The 26031-nt window shown below is 39.3% G+C and overlaps 3 protein-coding genes across 4 annotated transcripts in view; 2 read left to right on the forward strand and 1 right to left on the reverse strand.

The window, feature by feature from the left end:
* Nucleotides 1-4430, forward strand: part of ILA (putative protein kinase regulator ILITHYIA) — a 39223-nt gene extending 34793 nt beyond the window's left edge. The window contains exons 53-60 of the mRNA XM_008798177.6: nucleotides 148-306; nucleotides 389-485; nucleotides 568-750; nucleotides 1071-1265; nucleotides 1348-1521; nucleotides 1636-1768; nucleotides 2852-2924; nucleotides 4033-4430. Of these exons, the coding sequence (XP_008796399.3) occupies nucleotides 148-306; nucleotides 389-485; nucleotides 568-750; nucleotides 1071-1265; nucleotides 1348-1521; nucleotides 1636-1768; nucleotides 2852-2924; nucleotides 4033-4075 (1057 nt within the window). The 3' untranslated portion in view covers nucleotides 4076-4430. The remainder of the gene's footprint in view (nucleotides 1-147; nucleotides 307-388; nucleotides 486-567; nucleotides 751-1070; nucleotides 1266-1347; nucleotides 1522-1635; nucleotides 1769-2851; nucleotides 2925-4032) is intronic.
* Nucleotides 4431-6326: 1896 nt separating this feature from the next.
* Nucleotides 6327-18949, forward strand: LOC103711867 (ABC transporter C family member 5). Of its 2 annotated transcripts, XM_008798176.6 has the most exons (12): nucleotides 6327-8843; nucleotides 8959-9279; nucleotides 9399-9485; nucleotides 11499-12194; nucleotides 12315-12479; nucleotides 12871-13165; nucleotides 13374-13588; nucleotides 13740-14045; nucleotides 14128-14191; nucleotides 16136-16375; nucleotides 17137-17273; nucleotides 18305-18949. In XM_008798176.6, the coding sequence occupies exons 1-11, from the start codon at nucleotides 6798-6800 to the stop codon at nucleotides 17247-17249; spliced, it is 4548 nt and encodes a 1515-aa protein (XP_008796398.2). In that variant the 5' UTR covers nucleotides 6327-6797; the 3' UTR covers nucleotides 17250-17273; nucleotides 18305-18949. The 2 variants fall into 2 exon arrangements, with proteins under 2 accessions (XP_008796398.2, XP_008796397.2); XM_008798175.6 differs by lacking the exon at nucleotides 18305-18949 and having other exon boundaries at nucleotides 17137-17654.
* Nucleotides 18950-20619: 1670 nt separating this feature from the next.
* LOC103711905 (protein neprosin-like) lies at nucleotides 20620-25090 on the reverse strand. The gene is made up of 7 exons (XM_039114973.3): nucleotides 24785-25090; nucleotides 24588-24674; nucleotides 24252-24494; nucleotides 23328-23498; nucleotides 22025-22078; nucleotides 21627-21773; nucleotides 20620-21217 (listed from the first exon to the last, which is right to left on the reverse strand). Exons 1-7 carry the CDS (start codon nucleotides 25010-25012, stop codon nucleotides 20837-20839), a joined length of 1311 nt encoding a protein of 436 aa, XP_038970901.1. The 5' UTR covers nucleotides 25013-25090; the 3' UTR covers nucleotides 20620-20836.
* Between the last annotated feature and the right edge of the window lie 941 nt (nucleotides 25091-26031).

Consider the following 26031-nt stretch of genomic DNA (forward strand, 5'->3'; position numbering starts at 1 on the left):
GGTTGCTGGAGGTATATGAAAAACATTGAACAATGCTGATTCTCTTTTTTTTTTCTGGAAGAGGGGGGGGGGGGGGGGGGGTGGTTTCCCTATTCATATGCATCCATTTTTAGCTTGTTTGGTTATAATTGGCCACTTTGTGCATAGGCCTCTCATCCGAATCATAGGCGATCGGTTCCCATGGCAAGTGAAAGCAGCCATCTTATCAACATTATCCATCATTATAAGCAAAGGAGGAATTGCACTTAAGCCTTTTCTTCCACAGCTTCAAACTACATTTGTAAAATGCCTTCAAGATAATGCAAGGCTAGTGATCTCCTTCTATTTTTGTCTATTCTGCATAGCTTGAAGACTTTTTGCCTAAATAATTAAATCATATGCAATGCAGGACGGTTCGTAGAAGTTCAGCTCTTGCTTTGGGAAAGCTTAGTGCACTAAGCACTCGAGTTGACCCATTAGTTGGTGATCTTCTAACTACATTGCAGGTAATTCTCATAGATATTCTGCTCGTGTACATTAGTACTGCAGTTGTGATATAGGAACACAACTAAAATTGTCAATTTTCAGGCATCGGATGGTGGTGTTAGGGAAGCTGTGCTAACTGCTCTTAATGGTGTTGTTAAGCATGCTGGGAAGTGTGTAAGCAGTGGTACCAGATCTCGTGTTTGCATTCTCCTTGGAAATATGCTACAGGTGGATGATGATGAAGTGCGGGATACTGCAGCAAAAGTTCTAGGCACTATATCGCAGGTATAACAGCCTCTCAAATTGTTATTAAATATTTCCTGATTGCACTTGGTGTTCAAATATTCCCTACAAGCAGTGTAGCCAAAGTCTTTGAGTTTTTTCAGTGTTTCGTAAAAGTTGCAGTGGATGCACGTGATGTCATTGTGAATTGACTATGTCCTGGAATGTCATGTTTCGGCATGCAATTTAATGTTTACATCTTATAATAAGAAACCATATATGTTAAGGCATATCTAGAGTTTTCCTGTTTTCATGCATGATGTAGTGTCTGTTTCTTTCTGACTGTTGTTTATCCTCTGATCGGTCAACTCCTGTGATTGCAGTACATGGAAGAAAATGAGTTCTTGGATCTATTGCAAACACTGTCTGCTTTGAGTGCATCACCAACCTGGTTCATTAGACATGGCTCTATGCTTACATACTCTTCTATGTCTCTTCATAACCCATCCATGATATGCCAGTCTCCACATTACCCATCCCTTACAAGCCATTTTAAGGATGCTTTGAAGGATGATAAGGTATGATATCAACTAACAACATAGCAGTTATGATATCATGATTTTGTTATCCAGCTTAACTTTCCTTTCTCTATGAAAACAGTTCCCAATCCGTGAAACTGTAACCAAGGCATTGGGAAGGCTACTTCTGTATCAGGTCCAAAATGAAGGAAACACCAACACTACACAACTTCTGCAATTACTTGTTTCAGCGTTGCAAGATGATTCCAGTGAAGTCAGGAGAAGATCTTTATCCAGTATAAAAGCAGTTGCAAAGGTTCATAGAGTGAACATACATGCCTTGATCTATTGACTACAATTCTTTTGAGTATATATATATATAATTCGAGATTACTGCTAAATCTCTTGACGGTTTCATTTGTGATGTCAGGCAAATCCTTCAGTTGTTACATCCAACCTTTTGAATTTGGGCCCAGCAATTGCAGATTGTTTGAAGGATGGGAATACTCCTGTTCGAATGGCTGCTGAACGTTGTGCCCTGCATGTTTTCCAATTAACAAAAGGTTCCCCCTCCCCACCCTCCCCAGCCCCCCACATCTCCTTTTAACTTCTCGTTTTATGTTATGCTATGTCAGTCGGCATTATGAGTTAATAACCTACAGTATCCCTCACCCCCAGGAAAGCAATGTTGCATGTCTGCAAATGAACCACTAGTTCTTGATTTTTGTTTTCCAGATGGGTAACTTGTGACATTGGTTGTCATAGCATTGATATCTTCTTTCTTCGTTACTGTTCCACATGCTGAAGTTTTCAGATAATCCTCCTGTGCAAGGATCTATCGAGAAGCACCTGGAGATATACATGGATGCCATTCCACTATTCTAATCTGTTGTGTTGAAATAAAATGGATTCTTGAATCCTTCTGTCAACAGTAAACTTCCAGTTGTTTTTTTAAAATGATCACGTTGTTTTTGTTACCTACATTCGATGATAAAGGTCAAAAACATCTCAATGCCCCTGTAGGAAAAGCTTAATAGCAGGATTATATATTTCTTCAGATTTCACCATCATAAGAAAAATAGGTATATTATTTTTTTTTGAACTTCAAAATGCACAGAAGCATGATTTGCCGTACCGCCATGTATGATATATACTGTACCGTACCAGAAGAAAAGCAGTAACAAAACTCAACTTTGAGTTACAAACCCCGTACCGTGCTGTACCGCCCCAAACCATGGCATACTGACGTGTATCAAGGTGTACCGAGGTGTTTATCGATCTGTATTGAGGCGTACTGAGATAAATTGAGAAAAATAATTAGAGAGCTATTTCAATATGAGGTGCCTACTGTACCGTACCAAACCGTAACATACTAAACTGGTAGGGGGTACCGATACGGTACCCGGTACCGAGATTGCAGACCTTGCACATGAGAGTTATGTATTTTGTGATATTCTCATTATTTATGATATTAGTGTGTCCTGTTTTCTTTCATTTTTACTCCTATGTTCTGGACAAATGATCTCTCCCTTGTTTCATTTTTCCCCTTTTCAAGGAAAAGAATGTGTCGAACTTCATATTTTGGTCATTATATGTTTTATGCTTCAGGATACTGATAGTGTCTATAACTTGTTTTATTGGTGCAGATAATGTTCAGGCCGCACAGAAATATATCACAGGTTTAGATGCTAGGAGATTGGCAAAGTTTCCTGAAAACAGGTAGTTCACTATGCATATTTTTGTGACTGGTATTTTGCTGTATCGAAAAATGTCTCTTGGATGCCATGTAATTGAAAAAAGGAAAAAGCATTGGAACTTTAAGTCAGACATAACAGGAAAGAGAAGGAAAATACAGTAACATTGGATTGCACTATGGTAAATGGGACTAAAATTTACTCCCAGATTGCAAGAAAGCCAACCTCAACTAAAACTCTTCTATTTTAAGAAACCAGCCCTCTATAGATAATTGTGATGCTATCAGACAGGATAAAAAGAGAGAAAGAAAGATTAAAAAACACTCTAAGAAACGATGCTCTCTTAAAATTAAGATATTGCATATTCTCAGTGTATTCTCAAAGTATGCTACACTTGATCATCTCCACAGGTTTTCCAATATCAAATTCGGACTCTTGGAAGTTAAATAAAAAAATATATAATAAGATTAATGGATCATAGTTGTTCATCCTATCCGTCACATGTATAGCATGTGTAATGGTCTAGTTAAGGATTAGTTCAAAGCAGTTTTTGTTATTTCTTTACTTTCTCCATTATGTGTTTTGGAATAACCAGACCATGGGTAACAAAACCAGAAAATGGCTTAATTGGTGTTGATATGGATTTTTGTCTGATTAGGAAAAAGAAACAATCCATAGATGCGTTATTGTCTTTTCCTAGCAAACAATTGTGTGTTTGCTCTAGTAGACAAATTGGTATCCTCAATGTGCACCTTGGAAGTTGACTGAGGACTAAAAGAGTCTATTCAAGCCACAGTTCAATATTAATTTGTTGCTATGAACCTTCTTCAAGTTGTTCAGCATCTATTCAGGCCACAATTCACTTTCATTAAACATCATTTCCTCTGCACTTGTTGGGTTTCACGAGCAATCCACATGGTATGTGCACAAAGTATTTGCAGCCTCTTGTAGTTGGCCACCAGCTAAATTGAATATAAACCCAAATGAGCTCAGATATGTACATTATTTTAATGATAAGAAAATGGCAAGCACCCCTTGGGGCATTAATAAATAGCAGACTTTAATGTTCATGCATTCGTTTAACCATATTACATCCCTGTTCTTATTTTGTGATTTTTTATCAAATTATGCAGCGACGAAAGTGGAAACAGTGATGATGATGCAGCAAACACATGAGATGAGCGTAGATTTGTCATTCAGTAGAAATTCCCAATCATAATGGGATTTTGCACAGATTAGACACTGTGTTTTTCTTTTGGATACAGCCAATTGAAGTTTTCACATTTCATTCTTTTGGCAGTCGGGAGAAGCTTCCGGGGATCAAAACACCAAGTACTGATTGCTAAGAGGTTTTTTGTATTATTTATTCTGACCCTGTCCCCTACCTCATCCCAAGTTTTGTACTGGATGTATTTTGACAAAGCATACAGCCAGGATCCATAGTGGAAGAAGGTTCCCTTAATTTGTCTTGTAAAACGTTGTTTCTTATATTGCAAGTAATGAGAAGCAAATCGAGTGTTGTTGCCTCTCATTATATTGTCATGCTGATCTAGCTAGGTTTTGTATGCACGGGATTTGAGTTTGGGATGTCATTTTCTTTGCTCTCTTTTCGTTATTAAGATCAAGGAAAATTTTCAGGGAAGAAAAGGTAAATTTTAAATGTGGTAATTCTTAATTGTTGACTTAGAGCATTTGATATTGGTGGAAACAGGCATTTGTCAATCCGAGGGGGCTGGAGCATATATTGAAGCAGTTTTGAGCTTCCGATGGAACGAGTACCATGGTTATGTTACATACCATAACTAGGCAGCCTCTTCCTAACCATATGGGTTAGCTAATCATGGTTTTGTTATATGCTTTAAAATATGGTAGGTGCTTAGAAATTATGTAATCTATAATTTCTACTTCTTGTGAGAGATGAATGAAATTTAGTTGGTTTGAGTATCCCCAATTTTCTAGATTTAAACAGTTCTTATCTACTCATCCGTGATTTAGGACAAAGTCATAGAAAGTCTGTAAACATATGCAAATTCCTGGTATTGAAAGATTTAAATCATAATTATATAATTTTGTTCATGGCATGGTTATGTTAATCATGCCATGTGAGCAGGTTGGTGGAACCATCTCCGACGGTATATACAGCATCAGATGTCTATTTATCACTGCTCTATGCCTTTGTACAGAAGACATCAAGCAACCTGCAGCTGATGGTCTCTTATACACAAGAGCTACAGCATTTATTGGTAAAAAAAAAAGTGTATACACCCTAGTCTTTGTCTGCAGGTTTCCTTCCGTAGATTCTAATTTACCACGCACCAATCAAACTTTATATTTGTTCCAGTTCAACCTCATGTTAGGCCCTGGGCAACTGAATGAGATGGGAGTCTTGCAAGATGGATGGGTGGTCCTTGGGAACAACATAACGCCTGCTGCTAGGAATCAGGATTTTTGGCGATTTGTGCAGAAAACGAAGTTGTGGGCATAAAAATTATCTGGTTGGCTGAGCTTCACACAAAAATCCCAAGTTATTTGGAAACATGCAACCGACGTGTCTCCGGTCCACTCATGGGAGAAACTTCTATATTATTGAGCATCGTTTCCATGATCCAACAAATTTATTGGTGCTTGTCGTCTGCAACAAAGTATTTAACACCTCAAGCTGGAGTTAAAAGCAGATGGTCGTCCCTCGTCGATGGAAAAGTAGGTACATCATTTTAATAAGATGATGCTTGATTCCAACTTGTGAAAAGAAAATATTGCCTTATGAAGTAGGACAGTACCTTGACTTCTAGGAATATGTCAACATATCACTCCAATGTTGTCCTCCTACCATACTATTTCCACAAAAGTCCAGATTAAGATCAATTACAACCGTCCAACAACCTCGTCGATCTCACCCTCCACCGCTACGGGAAAATTAGAGTTTCCAGCCGTCAACAGAAAAAGGAAAAACGAAAAACGTGCGCCACTAGAAGATCCTCGGTAATATTCTAATTGGAGGTCTCGTCAGAAATAAGATAAAATAAAAGAAAACGTCTAAGCTCAAGCCGACAACAAGATGCTTTCCAAGTCACCCACCATGACTGGAACACCGCTTTCCATGCGGCACGCCTCACCCCAGCACCAATAAAGGTGGCTTTCCCACTGGATCCCAACTTCGTCTTCCTCACGGATTGATGACCCCAGCACCCACGCACTTCGATCTACGACGTAAGCTTTTTCTACATGGAAACAACACGTCGTCCATCTGCCTCATTAATGATGGGACGAAAGTAGAAAAAGCTGACGAGGAAATAAACTACCAACCCCCTCCGTCATTAATTAAACCCAGAGCAAAGCAAGGCGCAATACCGCGCGCGCATTCGATCCTCTCCAGCTGTCCGCGCATCACGGCCCAATAAAATCTCAAAACTTAAAGACTTGAAATGAGGGCCAGCTGAAAGCAGGGCGGGCGACAGAGAGAGAAGAGAACAAATCCAATTTCTCCTCTCTTTCCTTTCTTACTTGCCATCTCTCGAACAGGAAGAGGTGGTGGATATCCTTGGCTCGCATTCCACTGTCCGAGGGGAACCGCTCGGTTCGGTGGAAATTGGATCCTCTTTTGGATTTCTTACGAATCTTGTCTTGTCTCCCTGTGTGATTTTAGCCCTGCTGGTAGATATTAAAGAATCTCTTGAGTTCTCACTCTCATTGTTGCTTTTCTTGATTCAAACCCATCTCCCATCCTCCGCTTCCATGCAACCTGTCCCAATATTCCTCCCTCCTTTGGCTCTGAATCCCAGACCCCAAATCGTGAGATGCCCTTAGCTGAATCCAATTCATCCTGCACTCCCAGCTGGTCTCCTTTGAAATCTAGGCCCAAGGTTCAGTCCTGCGGATCGGATTCCCCTGCCGACGGATGGGTTCTTTCCCTCTGTACAGCTCCTTCGAGGGCCTCCCGGTGCCGGAGAAGGTGTCGGTGGCCGCGCACTCGGTGCTGCTCCTCTTCTTCCTGTTCTTTCTCTCGGCCCGGCGGGTGCTCTCCGGCGGCCTCCGCCGGATCTCGGCGTTCAAGGAGGAGCAGATCGACGCTATTCCAGCTCGCGCTAACTCGGGACTCGGTCCAGTGGTAGTGGTCGGTAACTGGTTCAAGATTTCAACTTTCTGTTGCTTCTATGTTTTCTTGCTGCAATTAGTGGTTCTTGGATATGAAGCAGTGAACTTGGTGCGGAAAGGGTTCGATTCGGGAGATTATTCGGTTTTCTGTTTGCCATCCGTGCAAGCACTCGCTTGGTTGGCATTAGGTTTCTCAGCGGTCCGCTGTAAGTTTAAGGAGTCGGAGAAATTTCCAGTCTTGGTTAGATTGTGGTGGTTTCTCTCGTTCTCCCTCTGTGTCTGCATTAGTTATGTGGATACTAAAGGTTTTCTTGATGAGATATTCAGCCTCAATTCGCATGCGCTAGCAAATTATGCTTCCACCCCTGCACTCGCATTCCTTTGTCTTGTCGCAATTCGTGGAGCAACGGGTGTAGAGCTGCATAGGGACCATCGGGACCTTTGGGAGCCATTGCTTGGCGAAGGAGAAGAAGCTGGCTGCCTTAAGGTTACCCCTTATAGTGAAGCAGGCCTGCTAAGTCTTGCAACACTATCCTGGTTGAACCCTCTCTTGTCTGTTGGTGCAAAGAGGCCTCTTGAGCTGAGGGATGTACCCTTATTAGCCCCAAAGGACCGCGCCAAGACTTCCTATAAGATCCTGAATTTAAATTGGGAGAGGTTGAAAGCTGAGAACCCTACCAAACAGCCCTCACTGGCATTGGCTATTTTTCTGTCATTCTGGAAAGAAGCAGCTCTGAATGCTGTCTTTGCTTTCTTGAACACAGTAGTCTCCTATGTTGGTCCTTATTTGATTAGCTATTTTGTTGATTACTTGAGTGGAAATATAGCTTTCCGGCATGAAGGTTACATTCTGGCATCAATTTTTTTTGTTGCTAAGTTCATAGAGACTCTTACTATTCGGCAGTGGTATTTAGGAGTAGATATTTTGGGCATGCATGTTAGATCAGCATTAACAGCTATGGTGTACCGGAAGGGACTGAGGCTATCAAATACAGCCCGACAAAGTCATACCAGTGGTGAGATTGTAAACTATATGGCAGTCGATGTGCAAAGAGTGGGTGATTACTCATGGTATTTTCACGATATATGGATGCTTCCCTTACAAATTGTACTTGCTTTGGTAATTTTGTATAAGAACGTCGGAGTTGCATCGTTTGCAACACTGGTTGCTACCATTATCTCCATTATTGTTACTATTCCTTTGGCAAAGATGCAAGAAGACTACCAGGATAAGCTAATGGCAGCTAAAGATGAACGAATGAGGAAGACTTCTGAATGTCTTAGAAACATGAGGATCCTGAAGCTGCAGGCTTGGGAGGACAGATACCGATCAAAACTAGAGGACATGAGGAATGTGGAATTCAGATGGCTCCGGAAAGCCCTCTACTCACAGGCCTTTGTCACCTTTATCTTCTGGGGTTCTCCTATTTTTGTGTCAATTGTAACTTTTGGTACTTCTATATTGTTGGGTGATCAGCTTACAGCTGGTGGTGTCCTTTCAGCTTTGGCCACTTTTCGAATTCTCCAGGAACCTTTGAGGAATTTTCCAGATTTAATCTCTATGATTGCTCAGACAAAAGTGTCCTTGGATCGTATATTGGGATTTCTGCAGGAGGAAGAGTTGCAAGGAGATGCCACCATATCTATTCCTCGAGGCATCACAAAGACAGCTATAGAAATCAAAGATGGAGAGTTCTGTTGGGACCCTTCTTCTTCAAAACATACACTCTCAGCAATACAGGTAAAAGTGGAGAGAGAGATGCATGTGGCAGTCTGTGGTGCGGTTGGTGCTGGAAAGTCAAGCTTTCTCTCTTGCATACTTGGGGAGATACCAAAAATTTCTGGCGAAGTATGTACTATATATATATATATACACTGAACAAAGTACCTTGATTTTCTCTTTCATAGCTTTTCAAATTTCTCTCTCTGTTTTTCCTTTTTTGTTGTGTTGGCTGTTTCTTCAGGTTAAAATATGTGGTTCTGCAGCTTATGTCTCTCAGTCAGCTTGGATACAGTCTGGAAACATAGAGGAGAATATTCTTTTTGGAAGTCCGATGGATAAGCAAAGGTACAAGACTGTTCTCCATGCTTGCTCACTCAAAAAAGATCTGGAACTGTTCTCGCATGGAGATCAAACGATTATTGGAGATAGAGGTATTAATCTAAGTGGTGGCCAGAAGCAAAGGGTGCAGCTTGCTAGAGCACTCTATCAAGATGCTGATATATATTTACTTGACGATCCCTTCAGTGCAGTTGATGCACATACAGGAAGTGAGTTGTTCAAGGTAATGAATGTGCGAGTTGTTTTTTCCTACTTCTTCATTAAGCTTTTGCAAGTTTTCCTACTTCATCAAGCTTTTGCAAATTTCCAGTTGAGATGATTTTTTCTAATAAAATGTTGCAGGAATATATAATGACAGCACTAGCTAAAAAGACTGTGATCTTTGTCACCCATCAGGTTGAATTTCTCCCAGCTGCTGATTTGATACTGGTATGGAACTCCTTTCATTTCTAAGCTTAACCTTTTCTTGATAACTAATAAACTTTAGATAGTATGGGTGCCTTTTCCTCTTCATCTTTAGTTAGGTTTGTTCATCGGTCCTCATGTCTGTTTTGTCAAAATCATTTTACTTTTGCAATTGAACATATATGAATCAGAGGGTATCTAAAGATTCTGAACAATCAGAGATTTAGCTGGTTTCTTGCTAGTAGCCGTTTGATATAGTCATTAACAAGATACAATATGACTATCTTTTGTAAAATACAAACATTATTAAAGAGTTCTAGAGAAATTTATCATTAACCTCATATAATATGCTCGTGTTCCACGAAGCACTTATTGCAAGCTTATAAGTCTGTGTTGTTCTTTCTTTTTCAATTAATTAAAATTCGTGGCTGTGAGATTTGTTAGTGGCTAACAGTGGCAGCAGGATTTCGTTAGTGGCTAACATTGGCAGCAGGATTTTTTTAGGCATCTTACAATTGCCTAAAATCTAAAGTGCATCAAATGATTTAGTGCATGATTTGTGTAGAGTTAGGCCTTTTGTGCAAAGTTGCACCATTCAAATCAGTTGTTTTAGTTTCATACGAGCCAATTGATTAATTGACTGTAGATAGTGGAAATCATGTTTAAGTTTCACTGGCTATCAGCTAGATTCACATTATAGAGTTAAAAAAGAAATATTTTCACATCCATATGCTATGAAAGGCCTATCTGTCAGCATCATCTTCCCCTTCTACAGAATATCAGCTTCACATGATGTATGTTGTCTAATTGTGTGCATACATGCTGTGCGAACACGTGTGTATGTAAGTTCTTGTGCCATTAGCTGGTCATCCTTTGTTGAACTGTGCTTAATATTCCTTTCACTAGACAGCAGTTTGTTTGCCATTGCGCGCCCTTGCTTATTCAAGTTGATTTGTGTAAACTTGCAGAGCTTTTCCATGCCATAAATTAGTGGGTATGGTTAACTAGGGAGTGCAAAATTAGGCTCCTTATTGAGCAAGGGGCACAAGTAACAGATGGGCGGTTCAAAGAATATTCCTCTGAAATGATCTATTAAGCATGAATACCACATGTTGCCTGGTCATATAGACTGAAAACAGATTCCTTGCCTTAGTATAAATTTGGTAAGAAAGGCTATGTAAAACTGTTATCTTTCGAAATTTGTATGCATCAAAAAAGAAGAAAGCAAGAGGATATTGTGTCAAAATTTTCGGTTGTCATGATTGTAAGAGAGTGTTGTTATTACTGATCTTGCTAATAATCCCCATAACTGTAATCCTATGTGCTATGTTCAGACTACTTTTGTGCTCTAGAGCAGATTAAGAGAGTACTTCAAAAAGTGTCATTTTCTAGTCAATGAATTGATAATACAGAAAAGTTTACATCTGACCTAGTTATTGCTTGAGAAGATCTTTCCAGGATGGTGCAGAGATTGCAAAGAGAAGGTTGTCTGATGATGAATAGGTGACTTATAGTATAACTTACTAAATTTTATCATTGCCTTTTGCATCGCTGTATAATATAGAGAAGCTGACTGGGGGAAACGACCATGGAAGTTTGAGCTCTGTTTCATTTAAAGAGCTTGGTTTTCACTCATTCACCACAGGATGATGGTAGCAAGCTGTATGCTTGTAAATACATATCTCTTTTTAATTTTTTTTTGATAATAGCATCTCCCAATATCTTGTTGATTACAGACATCATTTTTGTTGCATATTTTGTTATTTGGTGTTTCATTTTATCTTGGGGTCTGCTTCAGTTGATTAGCAGAGCTGTTTCGCGTCCTGTCTTTTGCGTTCTATATTTTTGCTACCTGTACAAGTTTTGTTCTTTTTTGTCTTGAACCATTATTGCATGTTATGATACAAGTAAACTTATGCAAAGTATAAGTATAAGAAACTGATTTTCTATAAAATAATATTTATGGTAACCTACTTTAAATTGGTCTTTTTGGTTTTTGATGGAATCCGCTCACCTTTCCTGTTTCATTTCATTCAGGTCCTTAAGGAGGGCCGTATAATCCAGGCTGGAAAATATGAAGATCTTTTGGAAGCTGGAACTGACTTCAATTTGTTGGTTTCAGCTCACCATGAAGCAATTGAAGCAATGGATATTCCAGAAGTCTCATCTGAAGATTCAGAAGATTCAGCTGGTGGTGGAGATAATTCTATGTTCGGTAAAAAGTTGACATCAAGTGCAAACAACCTTGATAGTATGAACAGTATAATATCTGAAAATGAACAGTCATCTGATAGAATAGCTATAAAGGAAAAAAAGAAATCAAAGCGCATGCGGAAAAAACAGCTAGTTCAAGAGGAAGAGCGAGAAAGGGGGAAAATCAGCTTCAAGGTGTACTTATCGTATATGGCTGCAGCATATAAAGGAACACTCATACCTTTGATTATCCTGGCACAGACGACATTTCAGGTGCTCCAGATTGCTAGCAGTTGGTGGATGGCTTGGGCAAATCCTCAGACTGCAGGAGACGAACCAAAGACAAGTAGCATGGTCCTTCTAGTTGTTTATATGGCACTTGCTTTTGGGAGTTCATGGTTTGTATTTATTAGAGCTGTTCTTGTTGCTACCTTTGGCTTAGTAGCTGCACAGAAGTTGTTCATAAAGATGCTTCGAACAGTCTTTCGAGCTCCGATGTCTTTTTTTGATTCTACTCCTGCTGGACGGATCTTAAATCGTGTAAGTTATCAGTTGTTGGTGGTAAATTTCTTCCTTCTTAAGTTCCTCTAGGAAGAGAGCGCCTTAGATATGCCATAATTTTATCATATTTTATAGCACGAAAAAATTATGAAATTTCAGGTGTCTGTTGATCAAAGTGTTGTGGATCTTGATATTCCTTTCAGACTTGGTGGATTTGCATCAACAACGATACAACTACTTGGTATAGTGGGTGTGATGACGAAGGTCACCTGGCAAGTTTTGCTTCTGATTGTTCCTATGGCTATTGCTTGCTTGTGGATGCAGGTAATTGATTTTTGTATGCATGTTTGCTTACTTTCTGAGCATTATCAAGTCAGTTGTTACTAGATTACTCTTTAGAGAGGTAACTAGGCTGTGGTCATCTTTCTTCCCTATGGGAACTCTAGAATAACACATGCCAACATGAACATTATTCGCATCTCATCTACTCTGGCTTCTTTTGTGTCACGCTCTGCATACCATTTGATTGATGGAGAAGCAGCAATTATCAATTAGGCTTGGGTTATGAAAATTCATGATTATGTAAGTAGTTATTGTTGAATGTTCGTATCAACTAGTATTCTCAGGCGATGCAATTTCTGGAATTTCTTTTCTTCTCTTTCACATAGAATCTAGTTCTAGTTTCAAATATTTCAAGATATTTTCTCCTCTGCAGAAATACTACATGGCTTCATCAAGGGAACTAGTTAGGATTGTTAGCATTCAAAAATCTCCTATAATCAATCTATTTGGAGAGTCCATTGCTGGAGCTTCTACTATTAGAGGTTTTGGTCAGGAGAAACGCTTTATGAAGAGGAATCTTTACCTGCTAGACTCTTTTGCTCGACCATACTTCTGCAGTCTTGCTGCAATCGAATGGCTCTGCTTGCGTATGGAATTGCTGTCAACTTTTGTGTTTGCTTTCTGTATGACTCTCCTTGTGAGCTTTCCACATGGAAGCATTGATCCAAGTATACATCCTATATCCTCTCATAGCAGCTTTTAGTATTTTCCTTTTTTCAGATATATTCTTGAAATTGTTTAGGACATCATGTTCTTTCCATTACAGTATGGATAAATGTTGTTTTATGATACTGTGATATCACTTTGATGTTATGGATGCCAATATGCAAAAAATTATCTTCCCACTAATTGGATATGCTTCTTTTGATGCCGTAGGTATGGCAGGCCTTGCTGTAACATATGGCCTTAATTTGAATGCTCGCATGTCCCGGTGGATATTGAGCTTTTGCAAACTTGAAAATAAAGTTATCTCTATTGAGCGTATTCATCAATATTGCCAAATCCCTGGAGAAGCACCACCTGTTATTGAAAACCATCGCCCTCCATCTTCATGGCCAGAGAGTGGTAAAATCGAACTGATTGATCTCAAGGTGTGCAATTGACTTTTTTCATCATTTTTTTATGGCGATAATTGTAACGGGGAAATTTGGTACATCAGCTGCAAATGTTATGAGGAAATACTTGATTTATCTTTACTAATCCTGTGCAACTGACTTCATTTCCTCCTTAATTTACCACCAGGTTCGTTACAAGGAGAACTTGCCTACAGTACTCCATGGCATAAACTGCACATTTCCTGGTGGGAAAAAAGTTGGGATTGTTGGACGCACTGGAAGTGGTAAATCTACTCTTATACAGGCTTTGTTCCGCCTGATCGAACCTACAAGTGGGAAGATCATCATTGACAACATAGACATCTCCACCATTGGCCTCCATGATCTCCGGTCCCGTCTCAGTATCATCCCACAAGATCCAGCTTTGTTTGAGGGTACAATAAGAGGCAATCTTGACCCCCTTGAAGAGCACTCTGACCATGAAGTCTGGCAGGTGAAGTCAATTCACTGACTCTTCAGAAAACCTGCATCTCTGATTACATGTTTTTTAATGATATTGTGTTGATTTATTACAGGCACTCGACAAATGTCAACTTGGAGAGGTGATTCGCCAAAAAGAGCAAAAGCTTGACACACTAGGTACTTAGCACCTAAACATGCCAAAAACCTTGGATGCTTTGTATGTTTAGATTGCAACACTCACAAATAATGGAAAATATCATGATAAGTTTGCAAGAATGGCAAAATTTTGAAAGTAGCAAACAAAGTTTCCAAACTGAACTGGGCCGCCCAGTTTGGGGCAAAGCGAACCGAACCAATTTGGAGCTATGCTGGTTTGCTAGTTCAGTTCGTGATTTGGTCTGAACTGAGAGGAACACTAGTTTGCTTAGTACGACTCGGTTTCAGTTGATTCTAGGCCCTCTCATGAGTAAAAAAGGGAGGAGAAGGCATCCTCCTCTCTTTCCTACTATGAAGACGAAGGAAAGGGTGGGAAGGTGAGATAATTCAAGGAACAAGGGATTTTTTATGGTTTTAAGCTCCAGTCTAAGTCAAGATCAAGTATAAGCTCCTCCCTCCTCTTCATTGTTCTCTTTTTTTCTTTTTCTGCCTAAAATAGGCCTAAAATGATAAAATAAGGGAGAATCATGACAATGTTTTATATTTTGGCATGTTTTCATGATTTACTGTAGATCTAAGGGTGATCTATGCATAGATCATGTAATTTTTAATTTAAAATATATTTTTGATTTAAAAATAATAATAATAATATTCAAAAATAAAAGAAATTGGTAGTATGTTTTGGGGTATGCATGCTAATTGTTATTTTTTTTGTTTTAATTTGAGCATGATTATAGCTACCCAAATCTAAGCTTAAATTCAAATAAATTTCAAAAACAATTGATTATTAAGGCATATGTATGGGCTGAAAGAAAATATATGTAATATCCATGTAGGGTTCTTTATTAATTCAAATTAAAATTATTTTTTAGATATTTTGTACTTAAGTATTAATTTTTGATTAAAATTAAATAAAAATATTTATAAATAAAAAATATAAAAAAATATATGTATAGCTAATTTAGAAGTATTTTCTAAGTAATTCAGCCTTTTTTGCATTACAATGTAAATTATGAATTTGTTTTAGTGTTTAATAACTTAATAATTATGAATTCAACTAAAAATTTCTAGGAGAACATGCATGGGTTTAACATTATTTAATAAATCACCATATATATTAAACGAAATTGAATTCAAGTCACTAGTATATCTAAAAATATATGATATTTTTTATTTTTTAAAAAAACTGGAGATCAACTTTATGTAATTTGTGGTAATGTATGAGGTGGTTTATGACATATTGTCAAGCAATCATACAATCTCCTGGATGAATATGAAATAAAATAGCATTAGAACAATCTTAAAATCACATTTCCAATATCCCTAAATCTTAAATAACCGTAACAACCAAAGCATTGAAAAATAAAAAAAAAATAGTGAATTGGTACTATACCATTACACTTCTACATAGCAAGTATAGTGCACGACTGTACTGTTCTAACCTGGTACCAAATTGGTACAATACTCAGTATTGAGATTGCGAACTTTGATGGCAACACATGCATAGATATGCCTTCATATTTCTTCCCTTATTTTCAACTCTCTGTCTAGTGGGAAGCCCATAGTTGCATAGACTTTTCTTTGAGTTAGGGTGCATCCCTCCTACATGGAGTGGATGTGGTACAACAATGTGATGGACTGCTCGATGCATGCATAGACCAATTATTGGGAGGTGAAATATTCTAGGTTTCTTTAACAAAAAAATGACATGGGCTATTTGTTGGTGTCTCACCTCAAATTTTTTACATGTTGTAACTCTTTTTGTTGGAGCTTATCTGGTATTGTTGTTCTAGGTTCCTTTTGTCTTTCCAGCTTTAAATTAAAAGTTCCTCAACATGCATATAAGAAAATGTTTTTGCGGAGTTTATCATGTGGATATATGTACTATATCTTTGACTAGAAAACTTCATATTTGATTGCTCTTTTAGCATTAGCTCAACATACATAGTGTTTATGGCCATGCAGTCTTGGAGAATGGGGACAACTGGAGTGTTGGACAGTGCCAGCTCGTCTCCTTGGGGAGGGCTTTGCTGAAGCAGGCACAAATACTAGTGCTTGATGAGGCAACAGCTTCTGTGGACACAGCCACAGATAATGTTATTCAGAAGATCATTCGAACTGAATTTCGGGATTGCACAGTTTGCACCATAGCACATCGCATCCCAACTGTTATTGACAGCGACCTTGTTTTGGTCATTAATGATGGTAAGTGATTAGCCCTTTTCCAATAATACGTATAATTATAGCTGCTGATTGTGCTAATGTAGACTCCAGGGAAAAAATAGTTTTTACCAAGATACTCTCAGAGGAATCTTCTAATGAGTCATATGATAAACATTTTTATGTGCCTTTTACTAGTCAATCCATAAGATTATTTTGTTGTTCAAAGCAATTGTTTGGCCAAACATTCCAGAGGAGCTCTTTTTCGTATCGTTTGTTAAGCCATCTCCAAAGTTCTTTCAAGAAATAGATTTCAAAATACAAGCAGGTTATAAATATGGTACTTCCGAACACCAATGAGCCTTTGGTCTCTGTTTGGTGATTCTCTTCACACAACTTTAATAGATGATACAGTTCAACTTTATGATTACGATGAGAACCCCACCATTAATGGTGGTAGGCTCTGTACCCAAAAGATGGCCTTGCACTCCATTGCCTTCTTATTTCCTATGATTTTGAGATAAAGATTCTTTCGATCCCCCATTTATTCAAATCATCCGCTTGGCACATCCTCCATAGATCATTTTGAGTTGTAAATCAGAAATTTTCCTAGCCTGTTCGATCAGTTATTTCGGGGATCTTGGCACAAAGTAACTGATATTAGCGCATTTATTGATGCATGTATTTGTTTATTGGATATGGAAATCTTTTATTTCCAGGTTTTCTGCACTGCTTCCTTTAATTGTTTTTGTATTCTCCATGTCCATGTTCTCACTAAAGCTCTAAATTTTACTGGACTATTTCAGGAAAGGTTGCAGAGTTTGACAGCCCGCTACGACTGTTGGAGGACAAGTCCTCCATGTTTCTAAAGCTAGTCACCGAGTACTCCACGAGATCAAGCAGCATGACAGATGGTTGAACTCAAGGACACAATCGTTGAAAGGTAGGGATAGACTAGGACACTGGTGTCTCCTGACCGATGAATCTGTCACTGCATCAAGCAGTGCAGAGGAGTATGGAGGAAAAACTTAACACATCAACTAACCTAACAGCCCTAGAAGATTGGAAACTGTGGAAGAGGATGCAGGCTTATTAAAACATATGCCTTAAGGAAAAAGTTTACACGTGGTTGGAGCAGAATCCTTATGATTAGTTGAATTGTTTTTGTGGCAATGAGTGCAAAATAATGAAAGAGATCAACTGTTGTACCACAAAATAAATTTTGACATCAAGCAGGGTTTATTTGGCCTTTTAACTGAAAACATGTCTGACATTTTGTTCTTCTTGGACTCTAATCCAAGATCCAACGAGGTTGCCCTTGTAATTGTTTTTTTGTGTTTTTCTCTTTCCTATGTGACATATCAGATGGAGATCGGTGGTGGAGATAGCATCTCAGTTCTTTTTTATGTTGAAAACAATAAGTTTGGGTTGGTGAGAGAGCGCTCCGAGATTTGTTATCTTTTAACTTTTTTGGATGTATTCACACTAAAAGTGTGTTGAGTCATCCGTTGTAAGGCAAAAAAAAAAAAGGCAATAAGTTTTGGCCAAAATTTCTAAAGTTAAATACTTCAAAAAATAAAAAGAAGTCTCATCATACTTCTTGAGTTCTATTTACAATTTCAACCATTTTAACCATAGAGTTCATAACCAAGTGGATTTTATTGAAAACAATTCTTTTTTACTTTAGATTCTCAATCCTTGGTAATGTCACATGGTGACCGCCAATAGGTAGGGAAAAGCTAAGATAGGATATCTTCCCTCTTCTGCTGTTTATGCCTGTCATCATAGCTTAATTGAATGCGATAATTGGTATTATATTGTTTGATCACAGCTAAGGAGCCAAATGTTTGGGTGTTTTAAATTAGAATTGTTTCGTGATAGTATGATCCTATAGGTAGCTGATAAATTCATAGTATACTTTGTTGAGATGTTTCATTTTAGCATTAACTTCTTACATGTGATCTTTTTATGCAGGATTAACTCATTACGAGCATGGTTAGTCTCTTGAATTACAAATTGGAGAATCATCTAATTTAGATTCATTTCTTAAGGTTGTTAAGAATGTGAAGGATTGTGGCTCTTTTATCTAAGAGCTGATAGAAAGCTGTGGAGAGATCGAATGGCAGATAATTTTTCTATAGAAAATTTCTGCTCCTTTCCAGTCTGTATTGTCAAGCATCTCGATCTACTTCACATTAATATTACTCTCCCTGACGGTGGAATCAGGTTATCTGATAAAATTCATGGAAGGTCATTCCTGTGGCTGTGGCTGCCATCTTACGGAACGGAATTGTTTGTAACGTAACAGAACTCAAGAAGCAGTGAGGGATCTGTAACTGAAAGGGCTTGCAAATAAATTTTAAATAGTTTTTCAAGGATGATGGGAGATTACAGCCAAACTTATCATTAAGAATCACTATGGAAAGGAACTTAAGATTTTCCAATCAAACCCAAGATAAAATGTTCTTCTTGGTTTGATGGTTGCTAGGAGAGAGCTTCATGACTCAAGTGGCCAAGTAATTTCTGATTGTCAAGAAGATCATGTTGACTGGGTGATTGGTTAGACGAGTTTAAATCAAATTAGCTAACAAAGTGTTGGGCATTTTTTTTGTTGGTTGATCTACTGCATTATAAGTATCTAGGTCCAATTTTTTGGTGATACACCATTCAAGAATCGAATACGAGACTTATATTTGAGAAGCAGAGAGGTGTGGCTGCGAGGGCAAACCCTTGTTCACAAAACAAATGTGGTGCATATTTCCTTGTCGGATTTGCGAACGTTTAACACCATTTTCTTAAAAAAGGAAAAATAAAAAACAAAGGTAGCATGTGAAAGTTGCTCAAGTGATGTCATCGACTTCATGCGTGTGGTTATTGAAGCTACTTGACGATGGTACTTTAATTGACATCCTTCCCCAGATCTTTTTGTGGTAACATTTTGTAACTTGGAAGGGTTTTCGTCGAGGTTTTGAAGCAGTGGGACGTGTATATGCAGAGAAATGCCATTATCTTCTTGCCAGTTCGAAATGAACAATTTATCATCAGTTTCAATGTGGCCATATCAGTTTGTGCAAGGATTTATATAGGAGACACAATAAATTTCTTTTCTAAGGGAATTCTTATGGGTGAAACTCCAGCATCCACAACCAGCCATGAAATCAGAAACACAGTGCCCCTTAACAAGATATAGAAGTACTTGCTAGTGGTTCCATTTGTTTTGCCCATCAAGCAACAGAGAATTTTGGATAAGAGTAGCATTCCTTGAATCCTTAAGAGATCTGCAGTAGTCAGTATGGTGACCTCCAACCATTTTTTTAACCCAATCCTTTCAAATGCCCTTGTTATTCCCGTTAGCTCTGCTTTTCCTAGTGAATTTTTGAATCACCTGAAGTAGGTTGGTCAAATTTTGAGAACTCTTTACATGAATTTTGAAAACACAATAAAATTTGGACAATGATGTTGATATCCCCCAACCCGGATCGAAAAGCAGGTTGTCTTTTTCCAACATGGTTATGAGAGCAATGCTATGACAGGTTGACAACTAATGTCATTGCTTTCACCAATACATCTTTCCAGACTCCTTATGTTTCTTTTCTATAGGCAGAAAGAACCAGTTGTGCATGGTGGTCCAGCTCCTGCTAGGCATGTTCAGTTTCTTACAAAATTGAAAATGAAGCTGTAGTTTCTGAAATGTAGTTGTCCGAATCTTACCCTAATTATTAAATCCCCATATTTTAGAATATTTTTTTTTGATTTGTTATGAATCTCATACTTTAGACTTTGACATTACATCAACTGAATTATACCTGCCCAATTAATCTAGTTTCATCCATGGTCTTTCTTAGTAGAAAGTTCTTTTTTGCTAATCTTTAATTTAGGTTTCATTAGACGCTATGCGCTCCATCTCATCATCTTTTGTAGAGATTTTGTTTTTTGTTAATTTCTTTTTACTTGGCATTCACAACAAGGACTCATCTGTTGTTAACTAATTAGATAAAGTTTTTCGATACAATACATACAATATGGAGCCATTTTTAGATGCACCCAGCTTGAGAAAGACTCCCCTTGGATTGTTCTTGCATGTGGATCCTTTTTTTTTTATTGGTTTTAAGCATTCTTTGGCAGTAGGATGTGTGGACGCCTGGACTTCAGTGGTGTGTTATATTCTTTAACAATCGAATTAGGCCATGACAGATCTCTCTACAAGACCTTTTGCAGTGTGTCCGAGGCATGAGGCTAGTCTCTAATCTTTATCATCTGGCATAGAAAAAAGAGGCGGGTCATCATATTGATGATATAGCAAACGTTTTTTCTTTGTAGATTGGAAATTAATTCCTGACAATCAAAGAATAATATATCATGTATGGAAGCATCAGTAGCAACCAAAATGACCCTCAGAACCCTATTCATGGATCAAATTAAAAAAAAAAAAAAGGAACCTTGAATTTTGATATTAAGAAACTAACTAGCCGTGTGGTGAGGCAGAGAAAGCTTAAGAGGAGGAATTCAACGGCACCGAGGATTGTTGCCCGGTCCACCGTAGTAGAAGTGGATTCCCCAGTCGGCATTGGAGAAGCCCATGATGTCGTAGCAGCTGGCGTTCTGGGCCCCTGTAGCAATGGACCGGGCCGAGCTGAGCCTGTTGCCGGAGTCTACCACAATCTCGAGATTGCGAAAGTAGCTGGCCTTCCCAAACCCATCCTCGGCAAAGTGGCCCGAGCCCATCTGGGTGAAGGTGTGCTCGCCGTTGGGCCGCGTGTTCACGACCTCCCCTCCCCACTCCACCAATGTGGCATGGTCCGATAAGTGTGTGAAGAGCTCGGCCGGCCAGTAGCCCACGAGCACGCTGTCGCCGAAGCTCATCCACCAGTCTCCAAGCCTTGGATCCTGAAAATTTATGCCTCCAAGATTGTCAACTGTCCTCGAAGACCTGACCATGCAAGGCAAAGGTACTGATAGATGCTTAAATTTGTGAGGCGAATATGGGACATGAACTAAATGCTCATCAATTATGTGGTAGGTACGGCTCGCAGCTGCATGAGTTGGCTTGTTGAGAAAATAAACTTAATAAATACCTTTTGAAAAGTTCATGAATATATGAAGATCATCTTGAGAGTGGTGGTTCATGTATTTGGGTATTCAATCTGCATTTAAGTGGTTCTTGTATTTGGTGAGGATCTCTTATTGTTGTTCTATCTCGTGGTTAAACTAAGTGTAACTTTGGCATTATAACCACCTGCCCTGCAAACCTTTGAATGTTTAAATTGCTTAGTTGAACTTCTTGAGAGATGTTTACCTTCCATATGAGAATAGTAATATCATACTGGCTGCCTTCATATGATGATACTGGCGATATAGCTGCTCCAATGGCTATCTTGTTGTTGATCTGCACGAACCCTGAGCATAGAAGATTGTAGCACCCTGTAGCCTGATATCCGTCGCTCTGTGGCATCATAAGAGCACAGCTACCGTTAAAATGCATAATATTTTTGCAGACTTAGACTCTGTGCCCCATTAGATGTTACTTATGTCCTCCTTGGAGAAGATAACCCTGATAAATTTCCAAGAACAAGATTTGATCTTTTTTCGAGCTAACTGTTCGAAAGACTTTGATTCATCGGCAATTATATATTAGGACATAAACAGAAGTATATATTGGGAGCTTTGAGAGATTTTGAGGGAAAGGTTCATTACCGTCCAGTAGATGAACAGCCTGGGACTGCTGTCTCCATAAATCTCCGGGCTGACCTGACTAGAAAGAAATGAAGAGCTTCAGATAAGCCATTCCACACAAGCAATTGGCATGCATCATATAACATTCTTAGAATTGGCCCCATCCATCATCAAATCCATGCAGAGGTGTGGATTAGCTGCAAGGCCGCTTTCACCAGGAAGGTGGTGCAAATGATTCTGGTGTGAGGCGTGGGAGTGTATCAAGTATCCTTTTATTATTCTTCTTGTTTTTTCCGACAGGCTATTTGATTTCAATGCAAAAGTTTGAAGTCCCCATCAATTGGGAACCTAAAGTATACAAGAAATCCGCCTTTGATGAAATTAACTTGCTTCCATCCACTTCTATTATTATTGTTATTATTTATATTCTTATCTTTTTGGTTGTGGGCGTGCATGAATGGGGTGAGAGCATGATTATATAGATGGGAAATGCTTACATGGAGAAAAATCACCCTTTCTTCTTTCTGCGTTTGTCCAGAAAAATGTTGACAACATCATGTCTTTGAGGTCGGTCATTATTTGTTTGGAAATGACAAGCTTACAGATGATCGAAATTCCCACTTTGGCGCACCTCGCATGACAATTTTGCACTCAAAGGTGGGGTATATAAATCATAAGTGAGGCAGGTGCTGAAGTAGGTGCTCTTATTCTTGCTTTCTGAAGTATTTCTATGTGACTAGTAGGGCATGATATCATGAGTGTTTCAATCTCAAGGTGACATGTGGTCTCTCATGATACACAGGGAGACCATATCCTCGATGTGGGCGCTATTTAGGAAGGTGTTTTGATTGTCAAGGATGGCTGATTTCCTCCTTAGATGAAGGCATGCTAAAATGTCGAAGCTTAGGGTTCGTCGTAACCTAGAGCAAGTTCTTGGAGAGCATCAGATATTTGTCACTTCTCCAAATTTTTCAATCTAGGTAATTCAACAAGTTCGCCCCACCCTGCTTGATTAATCTTCTACACCACACAATTCTTCTAAAAAGATTCTTCGGCTTGCACTAATAAGAATTCCTTATTCTCAATTTTGGATTTTAAGGTAATTAAGGTAACGTTAACCAAAAAATTTGAAGCAAAGAAAAAAAGAAGGTAACAAAGAATTTTCAGTCATAGGAGATATAATTACTAGATAATAATTACTCAGTATTTAAATTGTGGACGAGTCACTTAGTGCTTTATTTAAATTATTGACAAGAAACCACTTAGTGCTAAAAATTTTTATGGCCCTAAGCTATGAAACTGTGGACTGAAATTAGAGAAATACCTGCCAGCCAGCTTCGATGCTGTTGAGATCGGAGCCATTGAATGATCCAGAGAGGATCCAGATCTGGGAGAGGCTGAACTCGCCAGACGTTTGGACAGAAGGATCCCAGACGTTGATCGTAGCCTTAGCCCCATAGATCCCTTCTGTATTCCTAGTGTACGCAATTGCATGCTAAACCCAATTGCACACAGCAAAACTTTATAAAATTAGCCTGGTAGTCAACACTTAATGCTTCGGCAACGTATTTGATGCAGTTTCTACACATGCTAAGTGCTTGGATAAGATGCCATGTAATCTAAGCCAATGGCCAGCTACCAGAAAACTATGTTCATGAGAAAACTAGAATTCTTTTCCATCACTATAATAATTATAGCTTGTATATACTGTGGGGAAAAAAGGAAGAAATTAAAGAAGAGCCTAAAAAGGAACAGGATTAATCGTAAAAAGGAACTATAGCCATGATAGCTTCCTCCAGTACCTAATGAATACCTTCAAGTTTTTACTAAAGAATACCTTCTAGTCCATTCAATGCATGCTGTTGTGCAGTATCCACTTCTTTACATGTGGGTGGAAAAAGAAAGTGTCAATGTGAAATCTGAGGTGGTGTGCAAAAGAAACAAGTTTTTTTTTTTTTTCCTCTCGCTGTTGATATGAACACCATTTATTACCGACTCCTTCCTTCCCAGTTCCCACCCACCTTCTTAGCAGAGACCCCCATCTTTATCGCTCCTCTCAGCGGAAAGAAGGAAACAACCAGACCCTAGGAAAAGACGACCTCAAGTCCTCTTCCCCAAACAAGGCTTCGAATGTTCCTTCACCCTCTCAACTTCCCACTAAACCTACTTCTTCAAGGTTCATTACGAGGAACAAGGGAACAATGTGGAAGTAAATAAGATCTAAAGCTTTTTTTGCTTTTGTGCATACCTCGTGGCCCTTGCCACCGTCCACATCCGGTGCATCGACCTTTGGCTGCTGCTTCTTCCCATAGTGATACAAAGATTTGGCTCTCAATACATCATCGACGGAGCTCCTCCGTATCGGGACGGTGCCCTTCGGGCAATGACCAACATGGTGCCATGTCTGCCAAGCCCCTCTCGCTGCACCGCCGGCACTGTAATTTTCCGGTCGTCGGCCGCCTCTGAATGCTGGCCTCTGAGGTGCCGCTCTCTAACATAATTCACGAGAAATTGGGTCATTAAAGAATATTATATCAAGGAAGAGAAACTCTTAAACTCTCAAAGGAAGCAGCCGGTTACCAACCTGAATCTTGTGGTTCTTTAGGAGGGGATGATCGAGAGCCGGTTGCTTGTGCCAGTGGACGCAGTCGATGATATCTCCGTCCGGGCTCTATAGAAACATAGTTGGAAAGAGCTAAGCCAAACAATAAAATCAAACGACTCTCTCTCTCTCTCTCTGTCTCTCTCTCTCTCTCCATGACTTCTCACCATCATCCTTACCTCGATGGACCTCACGGCAGGCTTGTTGATCTTCTCCAAGTGTCTTTGGATCCTTGCCAATCCAAGACTCGTGATGCGCCTCGTGCTTGTGTACTTCAAAGCCGAGACGCTGAACGTTCCGTTGCCGATGAACACGAGTAAAAGAAGGACGAGAGGGGTAATGGAAGGGAAAGACACGGAGCAAATCATAGAGCCACGTCTCTTTCCTTTCCTCCTCCCGGCCTCCATATCTTTCAGCGCCCAAAGAGGACAGTTGAAGGCCCTTTAAACCTGGAACAAAAGACCACATGAATCAGTGCCGTCCTCAACACCACCAGAGGCAAGAAAATGACATGCACCTCCCTTCCCTATGGTGTTTAAAATCTCTTTTCTTGCACTAGATAGCATAAATAGAAACCACCGTCATCACCATCTCCATCAATCCAACCCTCTCCTTCTCGCAGTTGCAATAGTAAAAAAAGGCGGGGGAAAAGGGGAAGGCTTGAAGGCGGAGTATAAAGACTTGGACCTACCAAATGCTAGAGACTCTTAATGGCTACTTGAACGGACTAGCTGCACCTCAGCCGTGGGCTTTCTTCCGGCGTGTTCGGCCCGGGTGGAACAAAATTATATAGGGCTGGCGCCATAGAAGAAACAATGGCGGAAGGGAAGCCGGTCAATTTAGTCCCACATCGCCTGCCTACAGAATAATATGTTGCTTTAAGAGACAGAAGTCTCGTGGGCCATTCTGCTGAACTCTGTAGTGAGAGTTTGTAACCCAATTAGGAGCATTAAGGTGGTTTGAACGCTGGGTTAGGGTCTGGGTTTTTCGTGGTGTGGTGCTCCCGTTCGAAGTTGGGTAGCGATATGCGTGGCTCGAGTTGAAGGTTTGAGCCGCGCATCTCGTGACGCGGAGGGAAACGCCAGGCTAGTTTTACAAAGCAGCGAAAACGTCCGCCTCTCTCAACCGGTGAAAGTTTAACGGGCCGCCGCACCATGATACCCACAATGGCTCAGTGGCATACCAATAGCGCACTGCCACCTTTTTTTTTTTTTGTCTTTATATTTCTAAGCCTCTGCAAAATAATATAATATATATTTAATTCAAAGTAATTTTAAAATGGCACACTTGTAGGATAACCATTCAACGGGAACAAAATATTTCTATTCCAATATTTAGTGAATTTATATCTGATTATCAGTTATTATATCCTAGGTATAAAAGAATTGCTAACCAAGTTGCGATATTCATCCAGCATGGTTTCAAG

Source organism: Phoenix dactylifera, chromosome 16, assembly GCF_051530095.1.
Source record: "Phoenix dactylifera cultivar Ajwa chromosome 16, Ajwa_hap1_PhDact_Kaust_v1.1, whole genome shotgun sequence".
NCBI classification, from domain to species: domain Eukaryota; kingdom Viridiplantae; phylum Streptophyta; class Magnoliopsida; order Arecales; family Arecaceae; genus Phoenix; species Phoenix dactylifera.

Excerpts from the sequence above, each read along its gene's own strand:
- LOC103711867 (XM_008798176.6), top strand. The coding sequence starts at position 6,798 with ATGGGTTCTTTCCCTCTGTACAGCTCCTTCGAGGGCCTCCCGGTGCCG. Across the intron at positions 12,480-12,870 it reads TTGCTTGCTTGTGGATGCAG|AAATACTACATGGCTTCATC; the intron begins GTAATTGATTTT and ends TCTCCTCTGCAG. Across the intron at positions 14,046-14,127 it reads CTGACCATGAAGTCTGGCAG|GCACTCGACAAATGTCAACT; the intron begins GTGAAGTCAATT and ends GATTTATTACAG.
- LOC103711905 (XM_039114973.3), bottom strand. The coding sequence starts at position 25,012 with ATGGAGGCCGGGAGGAGGAAAGGAAAGAGACGTGGCTCTATGATTTGC. Across the intron at positions 24,495-24,587 it reads TAAAGAACCACAAGATTCAG|AGAGCGGCACCTCAGAGGCC; the intron begins GTTGGTAACCGG and ends GAATTATGTTAG. Across the intron at positions 21,218-21,626 it reads TTACTATTCTCATATGGAAG|GATCCAAGGCTTGGAGACTG; the intron begins GTAAACATCTCT and ends ATAAATTTTCAG.